At 41.2% G+C, this 15,955-nt stretch overlaps 1 protein-coding gene across 1 annotated transcript in view; it reads right to left on the bottom strand.

Annotated features, from left to right (window-relative positions):
• The window catches only part of vav3 (vav guanine nucleotide exchange factor 3), an 82,410-nt gene that overhangs the window by 45,437 nt on the left and 21,018 nt on the right, over window positions 1-15,955 (bottom strand). The window contains 1 exon segment of the mRNA XM_029457603.1: window positions 70-128. Coding sequence (XP_029313463.1) covers window positions 70-128 — 59 coding nt within the window.

The raw sequence follows: 15,955 nt of genomic DNA, 5'->3' as shown, positions 1-15,955 counted from the left end.
CATATAATACTGTATCATTGTGTCACATTTTACGCTATAGAAGTTTGTATCGTGTCGTTTCACTTCTACCTGATTCCAGTTTGTTGCGCAGTCGCTGTGTGGGAAAGTTTAGATAGTGTGTCCATAACCTGCAATGGAAATAAGGATGTGTTATTTAATCAATATTATTTACATGATGAAGAACATACACAGACTTATGACTGATGGGGTTTGTAATTTGGGTCTTGGTGCTCTGGTGATGCTGCATTTCTGAGCGGAGACACATGAGGGCAGTATTCTCAAACGCTCCGACACATCTACTGACACTTACTGTAACGTGTCGTTCGTTAGTGTGCAACAACATACACACACACTTACATCCCTCAAATATAAGGAACTCATTTATACTTTCTTACAATGATGTTTCGGTGTGTTTTAACATCACCATGCGGCACATTTTGTGTTCACATGTAAAAACCACATACATTTAGAAATAATGAGAGAGGAAGAATGTTGTCCAGAAGAATGACTCATTCGACCTGCGGTCAAACAGTAGCAGCAGAGCACTCGCATGAACTGTGCTGTGAAGTTAACCGCATGCTTTTGTGGGCTGACATGATTGCTATTAGTATGACACGTCATTTCACGCTGCTGTGCTCACTCCTGCCGGTGCCCTTGACCCTCTCTGTGTGTGTGTGTTTGTGTGGGACCTGCTTGACTAATCACCGTTTAAACTCATCTCCCGAACGAATGATACATTTTTAGCATCTGAGTCGACGCTCGACAGGGAGCTCTGCTCATTCAAGTTTTGCAACCTGCCCGTAAACCTCATTTTGTGGGTCATCTATCTACTGACACAAACACACCCACACACACACACACACACACACACACACACACACACACACACACACACACACACACACACAAACAGTAGACACAACTGGCCTGGAGCAGAAGCTTTCAGAGATCAATACTGATCACAAAACTATCCACCACTGGTACTAATAATGTGACATGACACTGATTTAAAATGAACATTCATGCAATGATGCTCCAGATTAATAGACTCAAGTTGAATTATGTTCAGCAGTAAGTGTTTTTAACATTGTCTAATTTAAGGATATCTAATAGATAAGCAGACTAGTGTTGATCAATTGCACAATATGTAATCAATCAAACTGTATCACATCCATCAAAGAGAGGGGCGATGACACTGACTGACATTCCATATTCCATAAATCTGACGACGCATTTTATCATCCCAGACATCTGAGGCAGCAGTGCATTAATAACATGAGACAGAGTTTATCAGCTGTAGCTCTGATCAAAGGGAAGTATCAGTAGTGAGCAGCTGAACAGTGGGAGGGTGTCCAGCCGTGTTTGTGACAGAGCTACATGAAGGTGCAGAGATAATGCATCATGAGAGGAGGAAGCACTAATGTCTCACACCGGCATCTATATGAGTCAATCTAACAGATAAGAATAGGCTGATGTGCTTTGCATAATAATTCACTGAAAACCATTTTTTGTTTTTCTTGATAGGAGATGTGTACTTTCTGATAAATCATTTTGGAGGATTTTTTAATGTAAATAAGTTAAAGATTAAATGTATAAACCTGAAAAACAGTGTTTGGCAGTACATGTTTCAGGTCTTCTGTCTCCATACAGTCCAAACTACCTCCACCAATTAGTGTGTGAAAAAAGCAGGACAAAAAGAAAAGTATGCAAAGCGCTCACATCTGTCTGTTTACATGTGTTGGGGAGTGTTACTGCATAAACAAGTCGTAAAAAGACTTTTCTTTAGCTCTGTGAAATTGACAAATTGCCTCAAGTGATGTCGTTTGAGTCAGTGTTGGTTGGGGCTGAAAAAGTAAAGAAATCTGAGGGTGTGGCGTTAGAAAGGAGTTAGTGAGGCCTTATGTAGCCCAATGCTCAATTGCGTTGCATGTCAATGTCAGTGTTGCAATCCAAACACAGACATGATGAGTGCATCCTCTAAAACTCCTCCTTTTTGTTATTAATTCTCACACAGTTATCAGTCAAATTCACCTTCTAATATTAAATTAAGGTTATGACACCCTGAGGCCAGTTGGCAGGTACAACATGTCCAAAAGCTGAAGATGCACTGCATGCTGAACAGAGCTTTGGAGGCTTTCCAGTTTTAGCTGGCAGGCCATTTTGGGGGACGAGTCACGTGTAGTTGTACTTTTTGGCTTCACTGAATACATGAGTCACACTCATTCGCAACAAAACTGACCATCTGCACACAGCCAAACGGAGTCTCTGAAGACTCACAAGTATTACATTCATCAGCGCTCGCACCACTGTTAATAGAAATGTCCGGAAAATTAGAACAAAGGAAATGAGAGGCAATAATTTTAACTAAAGCTGTCCCCGTACAGTGAGACATAATCTAAGACTTTAAATTAATGAGCTCAAAGGTCATGCATTAGGGGGCGTCCCGGTAGCTCACCGGGTAGCACAGGCGCCCCATATATAAAGGCTGAGTCCTTGCCACAGCAGCCACTGGTTCGAGTCCATTTGCTGTATGTCGTTCCCCTTCTCTCTCTCCCCCTTTCACAATCTGCACTTCTCATAAAGGCGTGAAAAAGCCCAAAAATATAACAAAAAGGTCATGTATTAGCTGCAGGTGTCCAGTGTGAGCACATGAAGCAGAGGTCACAGGCTCAGCAGCCATGCAGCAGATGAGTGTTGATGCAGGAGGCACTGTCCCACTGATGGAGAATAATAAACTGGCTGTCTGGCCACGGCTGCAGCGTTACATCCAGTGATTCACACCAGAGCAATTAAAGCAGGATGAGGGGTGTGTCTGCCCAGAAGAAAGTGTGGGTGGATGGATCTGTGTGTGTGTGAATGCAGGTGCACGTTAGTTGCACTCTGTCTGCTTCCACTGACATTTCGGAAAAACAACAATCACTTCAATCTGTAAGTGTTTGTGTTTATATTAGTAGACGGTGCACAAAAATTGGCAGCAATTTAGTTTTATGTCGTCATAATTTCATACTTTGGCGTGTGTTATTATACTGTAGAATACTAAAACTCTCAACTGTAATTCCAGATAATATACTGTACATAAAATATTCTTTCATACTTCAATAAATACCAATCAGAAGCTCAATATTGTCACACCGCAAAGCCATTGATCGGATTTTGAATGGAAAGTGAATTAAACATGGATGTCATGTGTACAGTTTTCACAGAAAGATCAATAATGGCCCCATATATCAGTCTACGTGGATCAGTTGGATCATTTAATCCTCAGGAAGCAAACAAAGACCATTTCTAATATCTGCTATCGACATGCAAAGCCACTGATCACCTCCTCTTTATCTATTCTGGGACATCCATCACCGTCTCTCATCGAGGGCGCCTCAACAAAATAGGTGAAGCTTCTTTGAGGTACGACATGCCAACAGTTTTATTGGTTTCACACAGAACGCAGCACACTGTCCCAGTTTTCTGCACGCCGCTTGTATTCCTCTTTTCTGCGGCTCTCTATTATTATGAACCCAGTAACATCTGATTTCTTCATCTCTCCTTCAGTACATTTTGAAAACTTTCATCACGTGAAAGCAGTTTGTGACTATCTCTAACTGGGGCTGACCAGGGATCAGCTGTTAGCTTGAGGGTTTTCTCACCACCACATGTGACATAAATCAGGAAGGAAACACACGGGGGGGGGGGGGGGGGGTTGGGGCTGATCCAACTACACTAAACCATCAGGTGTGAGAGCACCTACAGATCGTGTTAGCATCATCTGCACCTGATGCTTTAGAGCAGTTCTTTTTAAAGATTGCTTTACTTTTCTGAGCAAAAGACTCTTAAGAGGTTGAGTGTGAAGTGCAAGGACGTTCCAGCGAAGGAACCAAACGCTCCAACTTAGCGTTTGCTAATACTGTATTGGAGTTTGAAGACACCTTTTATAGAAGACAGAAAACTACAAAGGTCTGTAAGGGTTGAAAATATCACCTGTAAATGTAAATTCATTTAGTGTACATCAATCAACAAGATTTCAAAATGTTCACTGACCTTTAAATGCCTCTATATCTCATATTTGCAGGCGATGCTAGATAAAACATTTATAAAGAAGCAGGAAAGGAAGTCAGCAAAATGCTGTTTGTGTTTCAGGGAGAAAAAGGGTCTTTTTCTAACACGCTGTTCACATCAAACATTCTTCTGTTGAAGCTGTAGACGTGTGAATATTTAACAGCCTCCTCTCTCTGTTATTGTGCCTAGTGGCAAACAATGGACGTTAAATTCACATTAAAAAATACACAATTTGCATATAAATACACAATATGGAGAGAAATAGAATCCAGTCCGGTCTGGAATGTGTGTGTGTGTGTCATAATTGTTTCCCGTGTGTCTGTTGTTGCACGTGAGATTGATTATTGTTATTTGTGCATTTACATGAATGCGTCTTTACTCTTGTGTGAGTGTGTGATCACGTCGGTCTGACAGATGCAGCCGGTGTATAAAATTCAATCCACATAGAGAGGAGCCAATAAAAGCCTGATTGCCTGGGAGAGAAAAACTAGCTAATGTTTGGCAATCAGTGCCATGGCTCATTAACGCCCATAATACATAATTAGTGTGTTTGGATATACAGACGTGTGGCTGATTGGAATGCGACACACGTTTCCCCTCAGTCTTCATTGCCTGCAGGACTGCCATTTAGTCCTGCGCTCTCCTCATCAAACACTTGCATTAACTCTTCAGTCAGACAGCAGAGTTTTCTAGAAAAAGGTTTACCTCAGATCATGTCCTTACAAATCTGTATCTCTGGTTTGTGGCCCTCCATCTGCAAACAGAGCTTTTGGAAAATGTCCCCCAAGAGTGAAATAAATATGTAAACACCCGGCTCATGTTTTAGTGTGGATAAGAAAGAACAGGCTTTTGGAAAATGATGACACAAGACAAAGTTCAGCCGCCTCTTTGGTCGCTCATTTTCAATGTAAGTATGCAAGACCAACACATACGGTTTCATTAATCTGTGTTTATGGTGTCGTATGACACAGACGACATGTCGTCTGCTAGAAATGAGAGGCCTGCTTTTGTTTACATCTGTGTAAAATCAGAGATCCATTGTTTCAAAAACGGTAACAATGTTAGAAATATGCCACCATTGTCTTTATAAACTGCATATGTGGAATGCCAGGATGGAAAACCTGACACTACACACATCTGAAGTAATGTTCTGTGGGGGTTTCTTTGTTCGTGGAGGACACTGCAGTTCCAGCATATTCAGGAAAAGTTAAAAGTGCCTCTAACTAATAGCTATGTGATAACAGGGCCATTAGTACGAGTTGTTCCTGCTCTCAGTCGTCCAGCTGCTGAGATTTCTACTAAAACTCGTGTTCCAGCACAAACTTTGGAACAGAATCCCAATAGGAGAAACTCCCAGTGCTATGTCACACTCTTACTCCATCTCTTAAACTTCATTTCAGGTCATTTCAGTTCTATGACGTGCTCCACAGGAATGAGAGTTAACAACAGTGCATGCTTTGAGTTTGAGTATGATCCTTTATCTCTTTCCCTTCTAATAACTCCATCTCAGCAGGGTAAGGTCAAAAGCAAGGGCGTCATGTCTGTCCAGGTAAATCACGTCAACCTCCAGCCCCTCAGGAAACACACACACACACACACACACACACACACACACACACACACACACACACACACACACACACACACACACACACACACCAGTAATAAATAACACATCTGATGTAAAAAATCCTCACTTTGCTGACAGGTGAAGTAACTCCAGCTGAATTTCACATGGTCTGACCAGCAGTGTACTGTACCAACACACACTCTGCTGTACAGACAAGAGGAAACATATGTGACATATATACCACAAATGTAGGAATTAAATGAATGTGGGTATCAGTATTTTATTAGTACTTAACAACAATGCAATCAAAACAATATGGGGCTACTATAGATTATAGAAATGTTTGTGCATGAATACAAGTTATAAAAAGAAAGTGAGCCTCGTAATCGTAAGGATTTCTGTCTTTTTCTTCATCCTATGCGTATAACCTGAATTTATTGAGGTTTTGGAGACAAATCAGGCAATTTGATGACATCATCTTGGGCTTTAGAGAATTGTGAGGGGCGATCCTACAATTCCAAAAATACAACCCACTAGCCTTTCTTGTGCACCTCCCTGCCTGATAAATGCCAACATCTTTCACAGGTTTTCTGTAAGAACATATGCCAGAATTGAGTTTGAATGGTGAAAAGGTAATTGTGCAGTTTAAGATACATTTACAAGGGCAATTTGAGGATTATTGATTTTCTTCCTCAATCTTTTTTTAGTCACAGCGTATTGAACAATATCGTTCACACATTGAAAAGCATCTGTTTATAACTTCAAACGCACGTGTGTGTGTGTGCGTGTGCGTGTGTGCGTGCGTGTTTATAACTTCAAACGCAGTGTGTCCGTGCGTGTGTGTGTGTGTGTGTTTAGAAGAACCTCAGCATCATATAATCATCACAGATTGAGGATTAAGGAAGATTTTTTTTCTCATTCAGCGTGCTGATAACTGAGGAGAAACTCAGAGATAGCATGAGGCATCCCACGACGTCTTGCTATTGTGTTCACTGCTGTTATTATCATTGAATCCATTGTGGCAGCCATGCTAAAGACATCACCTCATCCCTCCACCCACTCACTCCCTAACCAATCGGCAATACAATCTCCATTGTTTCATCACGTTGACATGAAGATCTCATTCCCTCGCCGCTGAAACATTATCCTGCAGTTAACTGAGGATGAAATGAAGCAAACGGGGAAAAGTAGTCTCCCAAAGGGGTGTTTCAGTTCGAAAATATAAGCTCTGTCCCTCAAACAACTGCTGTAGTGAAGTTATCAGGATACTGTTAAAAAGCTGCATATTTTAGCTCCTTGTAAACTCATTTGGGGAGCCAAGACTTCCAAGACTCACCAAAAACCATAACCGAGTGTAAGAGCAAGTTTGAGTGGGTTGTCTGTGTTGTAAACGATGTCCTGAGGCAGTCAGTGAAAATCCATATGGACATTCCTCAGGATTTTTTTTCTCTTCCCAGAGCCTTTGATCCTGCTGTGTCAGTCATAGACCCCAATACTTGAATGTTAGTCGGCCCTGCCTCACCCCGTGGGACCTTACGATTCACAAGAGGGGACCACCAAAAGCTGAAATCAGTTATAGGGATTTACTGCTCTACAACATGTGGGAGGAAATAAAGAGCTATGGCTAAATTCTATACTTCGTTAATCTAGGCACACAGGAGAAGTGACAAAACCAAGTATATTTAAAGGGGGCAGAATATGCAATAATTCCTCTTGAATTTGAATCTGTTGCACAGTGTAATGCACAATGCATATATATATATGCTCACAAGTGCAAACAAAGAATATACTGTGAGCGGTGGTGCAAGAGCTCCATAGAGATATAAAACACAAAATAAGTATTTTATTTTTGGACAAACCTTTAGATTTCTCTTTGTGAAGTTCAAAACACACAGATTGTTTTCCAGCGCACATATCATATAATTTCCTGTTTGTACTAAATGGTAAAGTATGTTGGTTTTATAACTACTTATTGATCGTGACACTATTTGAATAACTCTGACTAAACAAGAGAATAATTCTCTGCAGCCTGAGCATACACATTGAATGCATCTCTAATTGTAAACTCTTTGTATGAAGCTAGATTATAATAACATTTAAAAGATTAATTATTTAAAGTGTTTCTTCTTTTCCACAGGGGAAGAGTTCGAAATATATTTTAACTGCTTTGTTTTTACTGCAGCCTTCTAATGAGGAGCTGATTTACACCTGGGACACCAGGTGAATGTAATGAACTCGTTAGGAGGGGAGAAAAGCCGGGAGGTCTGTGGCCCTCACGAGGGAAGCACTCCGCAGGGAAGCTGCAGCAGCCTGGTAAAGAAACGCTGCACTGCTTTCATACACAATAAGTCACTACCAGTTAGACTAGGTGCTTAAATTAAGAGAAAAACCACCATATCCAAAAGTTTTAGATAAAACCTTGACAGATAGCAAAATGCTTCACAGTTTACGAGCAGCTCAAACATAGCAGCTTTCTGGCCAACAGCCGACGCATAGCGTTTTCGGCTCTGCTGTACTTACAGTATGATTTACAACCACACTGACTGTAGGTAAACAAAAGGCTGCAGCAGGGTTATCCATCTTGTTGCACCTCGCACCACTATTCATCATGGTAGTTTACATGTCAGCCATTTTTATTGCTTTCCTCTGTCAATGCTGGATTATAGTGTTGACCAGAGCCATAACGGGCAAATACTCAAAGAGACGGTGCCATAAATCCAAATCTTCATGGAAAAAAAGATAAACATAATGTCGTCTGTATTATTCGCTCGAGACATTTAAAGCCTGGAACGTAAATTATGAAGTTCAATATTTCAATCATTTAAATCCCGGGTGTCAGTCTACTATGCTCTTTTAAGTTTGAGTCGTCTTTGTTGGCTTTTTGGTCGTTGTGTTATCTGGTTTAGTAAAGATGCAACAGACAGAAATAATAAGTTAAAAGATACTCCTCATCATTGCATCAAAAAGCAGGGCTGCAACACAGACACGCGCCCTCTCTCTGGTGTTCATCTTATTGGGCCCAGTTAAATTTCTGATGTAAGATATAGTAAGTGTGGAAAATGTTCTTGATGTACATAACGCATCAAAACTAAGTGACAGCGAAATCTTAAATTGACTACAAAACAGCAGCAGCTCAAGCTCTGGCCACAAATAGCCAGCTTGTCATATCTATATGGCGTAAGTGGGTTAGCATCGCTTAACATACACCCCGAGGAGTTCCCATTATAAACATGAAGAATTAAATACGCACTGTTTCAAGCTCACTTGTGCAGATTGTGCACATTAGTCATGCGGATGTGTGCAGTCTCAGTGTGGTGTTTCTCAGTAACTTTTCGCTTCAATAATTTAATATGAGAGTAAAATATGGCACTTTGGAAGCATTTTGTTTCCATTAACATAGCCTGGAGTAAAATGACAAAATGACAAGACAAAAAGCATGTAATAGCTGTTTGATTGGGTTTCATCAACTGGGGAAAGATGTTTTACCATATGATGGTTTCTTTGGTCTTTCTGATCATAGAATGGACACCGCATCTTTTCTAACATGAAGGGATCATTGATTTCAGTGTTTCATTCCAAAACCACCTCTCTCTAATCTTTCTTGGGCCTCATGTCCCAATGTCTGCCTTGACCTAACTCATTATGCAGTCTGGTATATCTAGTAATTACATCATTGATGAATCCACGCCTCATGATTTACATCCACTGCCAAATGCAGAAAGCAGTTTGCCTGAGGTGGAAAGTAAGGGTGTGGATGGGTATCATGCAGCAAACACTGTTTGTAGCTTCCAGAGATAATTTCAACCAAACCACGATCTTTTCTTAAACATAACCAAGTAGTTTTGTTGCCCAAACCTTTTTCTGTGGAGACAAAATTTTATTTTGAAAAGACTGTATGCATGTAATGAGCTGAAATTGCCAGGTGTTTCTGGACATTCATAGAAGAACACACTATTATGAAATTATATTTGTAAGATATCATACAAACTGTTGTATGAGGATACGTTGCATGCAGATGGGTGTCATGCAGAGTTTGTGTTCATGGCAAGTCTGTGACCGTTCACCTGTATAGCTGTGATCGCAGCAAATTCATATCTAAAGTTCCCCCAGATTGAATAGCATTTACTTTGTTGATCCTCTGAGTTTTCATCTGGCGCCACCATCAGGACAATTTCTTTATTTGTTCAATACTTCCCCCATAAGCCTCAGTTGTGCGTTAAGTGCTAATTAACAAACGTTAGCATGCTAACACGCTAAACTAAGATGGTGAACATTGGGTAACGTTATACCTGCATGTATACATTAGCACTAAATCTGTCACTGTAAGCATGTTAGCATTTAGCTGCTGTGTACAGAAACACAGAGCGTAGCGTCTGTCTGTAGAATCTTACCCAAACAAAACGTATGCCATTACATTAAATGTAAAGATGTAATGCATCACATAATAATCTCCTCATTGGCAGCTTTGAATTTCAGAATTGTAGCATTTAATACGTCATTTATTTTAATGGGGGATATCTCACTTTGTTATGAAACTGAACTCTTACTTACAGTAATTGAACACTAGCATGAACTTAGCTGTGCAGCAGCACAGAACAACACTGCTAGATAAACCTAATGTTCGCTAATACACCTGAAGCCAGATGGAGAGATTATTATTGATTAACACTTCCCTGAAGACATGAGCTGTAATGGATAACACGCATTATCTGCTATTAAAGATTGTGCCTTAAGAGAGACATTAGAAGTCATTTCATGAGGCTCGTGACATCCTGTGTCTTCCCATGAAAATAATTACAAACTGTTCAGTCTGGTCTGTTATCAGTGTTTTACCATTGATGCTGCTGTGCCCATAAGCACACCTCCACTGTCTGTTTTTGGCTGTTTCTCTGAAATATATAGCAACCATGTGTGAATTATTTCTCATTAAGTCAACTAGACAATGATAGAGGCTACTAATCCTCATTAGTGTGTGTTCATCCAGAATGCTGGAAACCACAGCTCTTTATGTATGAATCCCAAGGCTTCCTCCACCATATTATTTGATCTACTGCATGAATCCAAACTTTATTCCGCCTCATCAGCCCATGCAATTGAAGCAAAACCGCATCTTTTTGGATATTATATAACACATAACAGTTGGTATATTGTGAAGTGGGATCCGATGTTCTGAGCAGAGTGTGGAGGATGAAGATTAGCTTTTAGAAATGCCCCCACTTTGAATGACAGCACATCCACCCACTCCACCTCCACCTCTGGGAAGCAATACAGAGAAGAAAAGACCCCCAACCCCCCTCATAGTTGCCTAAGAGCCTTGAGCATCTGGAAAACGCATCGTTGACATACATACAGTCCTGTGCGTGCACGGCTTCTGCAGGATCTTTATACTACTGAAAAACCTCTCAGTGAGATCAGAAGAACATAAATGTCCCTGTGAAATCAAATGCGTTGCTGTTCGCTCAGATACGATGGAGAGATGACAGATGCTGCCGTTGGCACCTTGTGAAAGATTAAGTTTTTGAAGATGTGTCAGAGACAGGAATTTCACTTGTTGAATATAAAATCTCCGTCGTTCTTCTTCTTTAAGATGAAGCCAGAAGGTGCCCAAGGGAGACTTGCCTCGCGGCTGGGAGATAGTGGACTGAAGAAAGTGAAATATACATGCACGATGTAAACATTACTCAGTCTCAGTGCAAGGTTGCTCATCTGGAAGACAGAACTGACCGTGGGGCAATTCATATTCTGAATGTAAATTAACCATGTACAGTCATCTGTGAGCAGGATCAAAGTTTTACAGCTCGACTCTGTAAGATTAAACTACACAGTGAGGTTTGTCTGCTGTGAAGTCCAATACTTTTACTTACTTTTAGTTAAGGCTGCCAATCGCTGCTATGAAGCGATCTGATCGGCAGAACAACTGTGTAGTTAGTATAATTGAACGGACATTTTGGTGGTTGTTACTTTTGGATTGAATTCGAGCTATACTTCAGATACATCAGCTAAACTTCATATGCTGTCACGGTACTACATTAGTGGAGAAGAGTCTCCTTTTAAAGGAATAGTTTGACGTTTTGGTAAATACACTTGACTATTTCTTGGCCATAAAGTAAGTCTCGTACTGTAAAGTCCCTGCACCTGGCCAAGAAAATGTCGGGCACATAAGCCCCATAACATTGATTGTACATGATTTTTTATTGACTTTAATGTAAGATTTTTCTCTATCGTAATAAATCTTGTTTTTGTTGGCTGATGTTATTTCCCAGACTTTAGGTAGAGAAGATTTCCCATCAACCAGCGAGTTTGTATGTTCAACAGTCTTCCCGTAACACATTTTTACGAGTGGATCTTCAACTTCCAAGTTCTGAGAGATAAGATTGAAGCTGCTGGAAACAAACATTTAGCTGATGTTCCAAGGCTTTCTTAAGCCCCCGTGTTTTCTTCTTGCCAGAGTGTAAAAGCCTCCAAAATGACATTTAGACCACAGAAGACAATAACGCTCTGCACTGAGATCGAGGTGCAATAAAAATAACAGTGACAGAAACGTGTGCTTTATTGATACATATTTCAGTGGAATCTAATGTGATGTTATATTTGAAAGAGTTCAGTTTCAGGTCATCCCATAGATACAGTATATCTCAAAAGTGAGTACACCCTTTAGATTTTTGCAAATATTCTGTTATATCCTTTCAGGGGATAACATTATCCTACTGAAACTTTGATATAACTTAAAGTAGTCAGTGTGCTGCTTGAATAACAGTATAGATTTATTGTCCTTTGAAAATTACTCAGTACACAGCTGTTAATGTCTAAACAGCTGGCAACAAAAGTGAGTACACCCCATAGTGAACATGTCTAAATTGTGCCCAAAGTGTCAATATTTTGTGTGACCACCATTGTTATCTAGCACTGCTTTAACCCTCCTGGGCATGGAATTCACCAGAGCTGCACAGGTTGCTTCTGGAATCTTCTTCCACTCCTCCACGACGACATCACGGAGCGCACGGATGTTGGACACCTTGCACTCCTCCACCTTCCTCTTGAGGATGCCCCACATGTGCTCAATTGGGTTTAGGTCTGGAGACATACTTGGCCAGTCCATCACCTTAACCTTCAGCTTCTTCAGCAAGGCCGTTGTCATCTTGGAGGTGTGTTTAGGGTCATTATCATGTTGGAAAACTGCCCTACGGCCCAGTTTCCGAAGAGAGGGGATCATGCTCTGCTGCAGGATGTCACAGTATATATTGGAATTCATGTGTCCCTCAATGAAATGCAGCTCCCCAGTGCCGGCAGCACTCATGCAGCCCCAGACCATGATGCTGCCACCACCATGCTTGACTGTAGGCAAAACACATTTGTCTTGGTACTCCTCACCAGGGTGCCGCCACACACGCCGGACACCATCTGACCCAAACAGGTTTATTTTGGTCTCATCAGACCACAGGACATGGTTCCAGTAACTCATGTTCTTGGATTCATTGTCTTCAGCAAACTGTTTGCATCGGTTTCAGAAGGGGCTTCTGTCTGGGGCGACGGCCATACAAACCGATTTGATGCAGTGTGCGGCGTATGGTCTGGGCACTGACAGGCTGACATCCCACTTCTGCAACCTCTGCAGCAATGCTGGAAGCACTCGCACGTCTATTTTTGGAAACCAACCTCTGGATATGACGCTGAGCACGTGGACTCAACTTCTTTGGTCGACCCTGGCGAGGCCTGTTCCAAGTGGAACCTGTCCTGGAAAACCGCTGTATGATCTTAGCCACTGTGCTGCAACTCATTTTCATGGTGTTGGCAATCTTCTTATAGCCAAGGCCATCTTTGTGAAGCGTAATAATCCTTTTTTTCAGCCGCTCAGAGAGTTCCTTGCCATGAGGTGCCATGTTGTCCAGCATTCAGAGAGAATTGTGCCCAAAACACCAAATTTAACAGCCCTGCTTATCATTTACACCTGAATCCTTGTAACACTAACGAGTCACATGACACCAGGGCGGGAAAACAACATCATTGGGCACAATTAGGACATGTTCACTATGGGGTGTACTCACTTTTGTTGCCAGCTGTTTAGACATTAACAGCTGTGTACTGAGTAATTTTCAAAGGACAATAAATCTATACTGTTATTCAAGCAGCACACTGACTACCTTAAGTTATATCAAAGTTTCAGTAGGATAATGTTATCCCCTGAAAGGATATAACAGAATATTTGCAAAAATCTAAAGGGTGTACTCACTTTTGAGATATACTGTACATATAGATTGCACGTCTGCAACACTGACTGATCCCATTTTTTTATAAAGACCAGTGTCTGCCTTGCAAACCAATACATCAACACACTCTGTGCCATTTTCTTAATGATTTAGTCACAGTGAGATGTAGGTCTGCAGTTCCAGGTAGCTAGTTTTGAAGCTGGGGAAAAAAAGCTGTCAGAAAGTAGGGCAGCGAGGGGAGGGGGGCTGGTTTGTAGACCTGCTCTTCAGTCTTTGTAGGCTTTGATCCTGACCGTGGTGTCTTAGCTTCACGTGCTCTCTGGCTGGCCCAGACTCAGCAGTGGACTATAAATACCTAGCATGTCTGCACGGCCAGGTAACCTCAATACCCAGCAACACCCTAAGATGCTAAGCTTTCACACGAAGGTCCCTGCAAACAGAATCACTGTTAACCTTGCACTATGTGCTTCTAGTGCATTCAATCAAATGAGACTTATAAAAACATGGAATCTATTACGGAGTCTTTGATTGAAACAAAAGATGAAGAATTACAATCGATCAAATATAAGAAAAATATCTGTGCTGTATTCTGGTTTATTTTTCTCTATTTGCAGTTGAGAAGACTCCAAAAGCTGTTTGTATTTTTAAAATGAGGAATCTTTTCACTGTAGGGCTACCTGCAGTGTTTATGTGTTACACACTCAATGGGAGGTTCCCTTTGAACTGGTATGGGGCAAAGATGTACACACACTCTTTCTCTCACTCACATACACACACACAGTTTTTCGAGTGGAGCAACCCTTTGCCTCACTGTTTCTTTCTCTATGTCACAGACTCTCTGTCACATTCACACACACACTTCCACTTCCAGGGTCCAGTGACAGGAAGAGTGGGTACTTGATAAAGCCTTTGACGGGACAAGACGAAGGCAAGCTCAGGAAATTACGGGAAGTCCATTTGTCTTGGTCACACACACATGCTTGCGTGCTAACAGAAATAATATTGGTTTGACAGGCTTGTTAGCCCTATGAGGCCTTGGTGAGAAATACAACACAACAGGGGTGGTAGTGGTGATTCTGACAGAATGAGGAGGGATGAAGCACATCTGCCAGTGTGTTTTATCTCCACACACACACACGGATTCTGATTACACGGGTGTAAATGCACCATTAGACCTCAAGCTGAATTTGAATATATCCACACACTCCTACAAAGAGAAACAACTCCAGAGGGGCTCTGTGGTGACCATTTCCTCTTCCTGTTTCCTGCTGCTTACTGAGACTTGAGATGAGTCAGTCCTCTGGGGAGTTACTGCAAGCTCACACACACACACACACACATGCAAACACTAGCACATAGTCACTCACAGACACACTCATATGCAAACATCTTATCCCCACATTTGAAAGATCCATGTAGCTTTTAAATGTATATATTTTTGTGCAAAATGTAAACGGAAGGGGAAATGACTTGTAGCCTTCGTCTCGCTCCAGTCATAGAAACCCTCATAAACAGTTCCATGGGCAGTTAGACCACAATCTGAACCCCTCCTGGAAGGAAATTCATACATCTTAACCTCATTAATTTACTTGCGTTGTTAGCAAGAAAACATTAACGATAAAAAGCCTCAGTGATGTATCAGCGTTTTCAAACATCTCTGTTTTAGGGGTACGGAAATGCCAGAGTAGTTACAGTGTAGAGCTGTCTTATCATTAGGAGTCGTCACTCTGGTATCACAACATTGTCCGTAAGTGGACCACTACACAGTTGTACATAAATACTATGTCACCTTTGAATGGGGGGACGGACAATAAAACTCAGTTTCCAAGCCATCATCATCATAAAAACTGCATAAAACCTTAAGGTCTATTATTGGTAGAAATCTCCCTTGCTCATCTTTGTGCTGTAATAAATTCAAGAAGATTCTCAGAAAAAGCTTGACCTAATGGTTTACAATGTAAAATACAATGTGAGGCCTGTCAAAGCAATACACTGAAAAATGCATATTTCACTATGTTGGAGAGGAATGAACTGTTATATTCATACCCAAACCCACACGCTCCCCATGACAAGCCCACTTTTCTGCCTTTTGTCGGAGTGTGTATTTGTATGTGTACACAGAGCAGAA

Source organism: Cottoperca gobio, chromosome 20 (genome assembly GCF_900634415.1).
Source record: "Cottoperca gobio chromosome 20, fCotGob3.1, whole genome shotgun sequence".
In the NCBI taxonomy this organism is placed as follows: Eukaryota; Metazoa; Chordata; class Actinopteri; order Perciformes; family Bovichtidae; genus Cottoperca; species Cottoperca gobio.
Note: the sequence above shows the minus strand (reverse complement) of the source record. Positions and strands in the feature narration are given on the sequence as shown.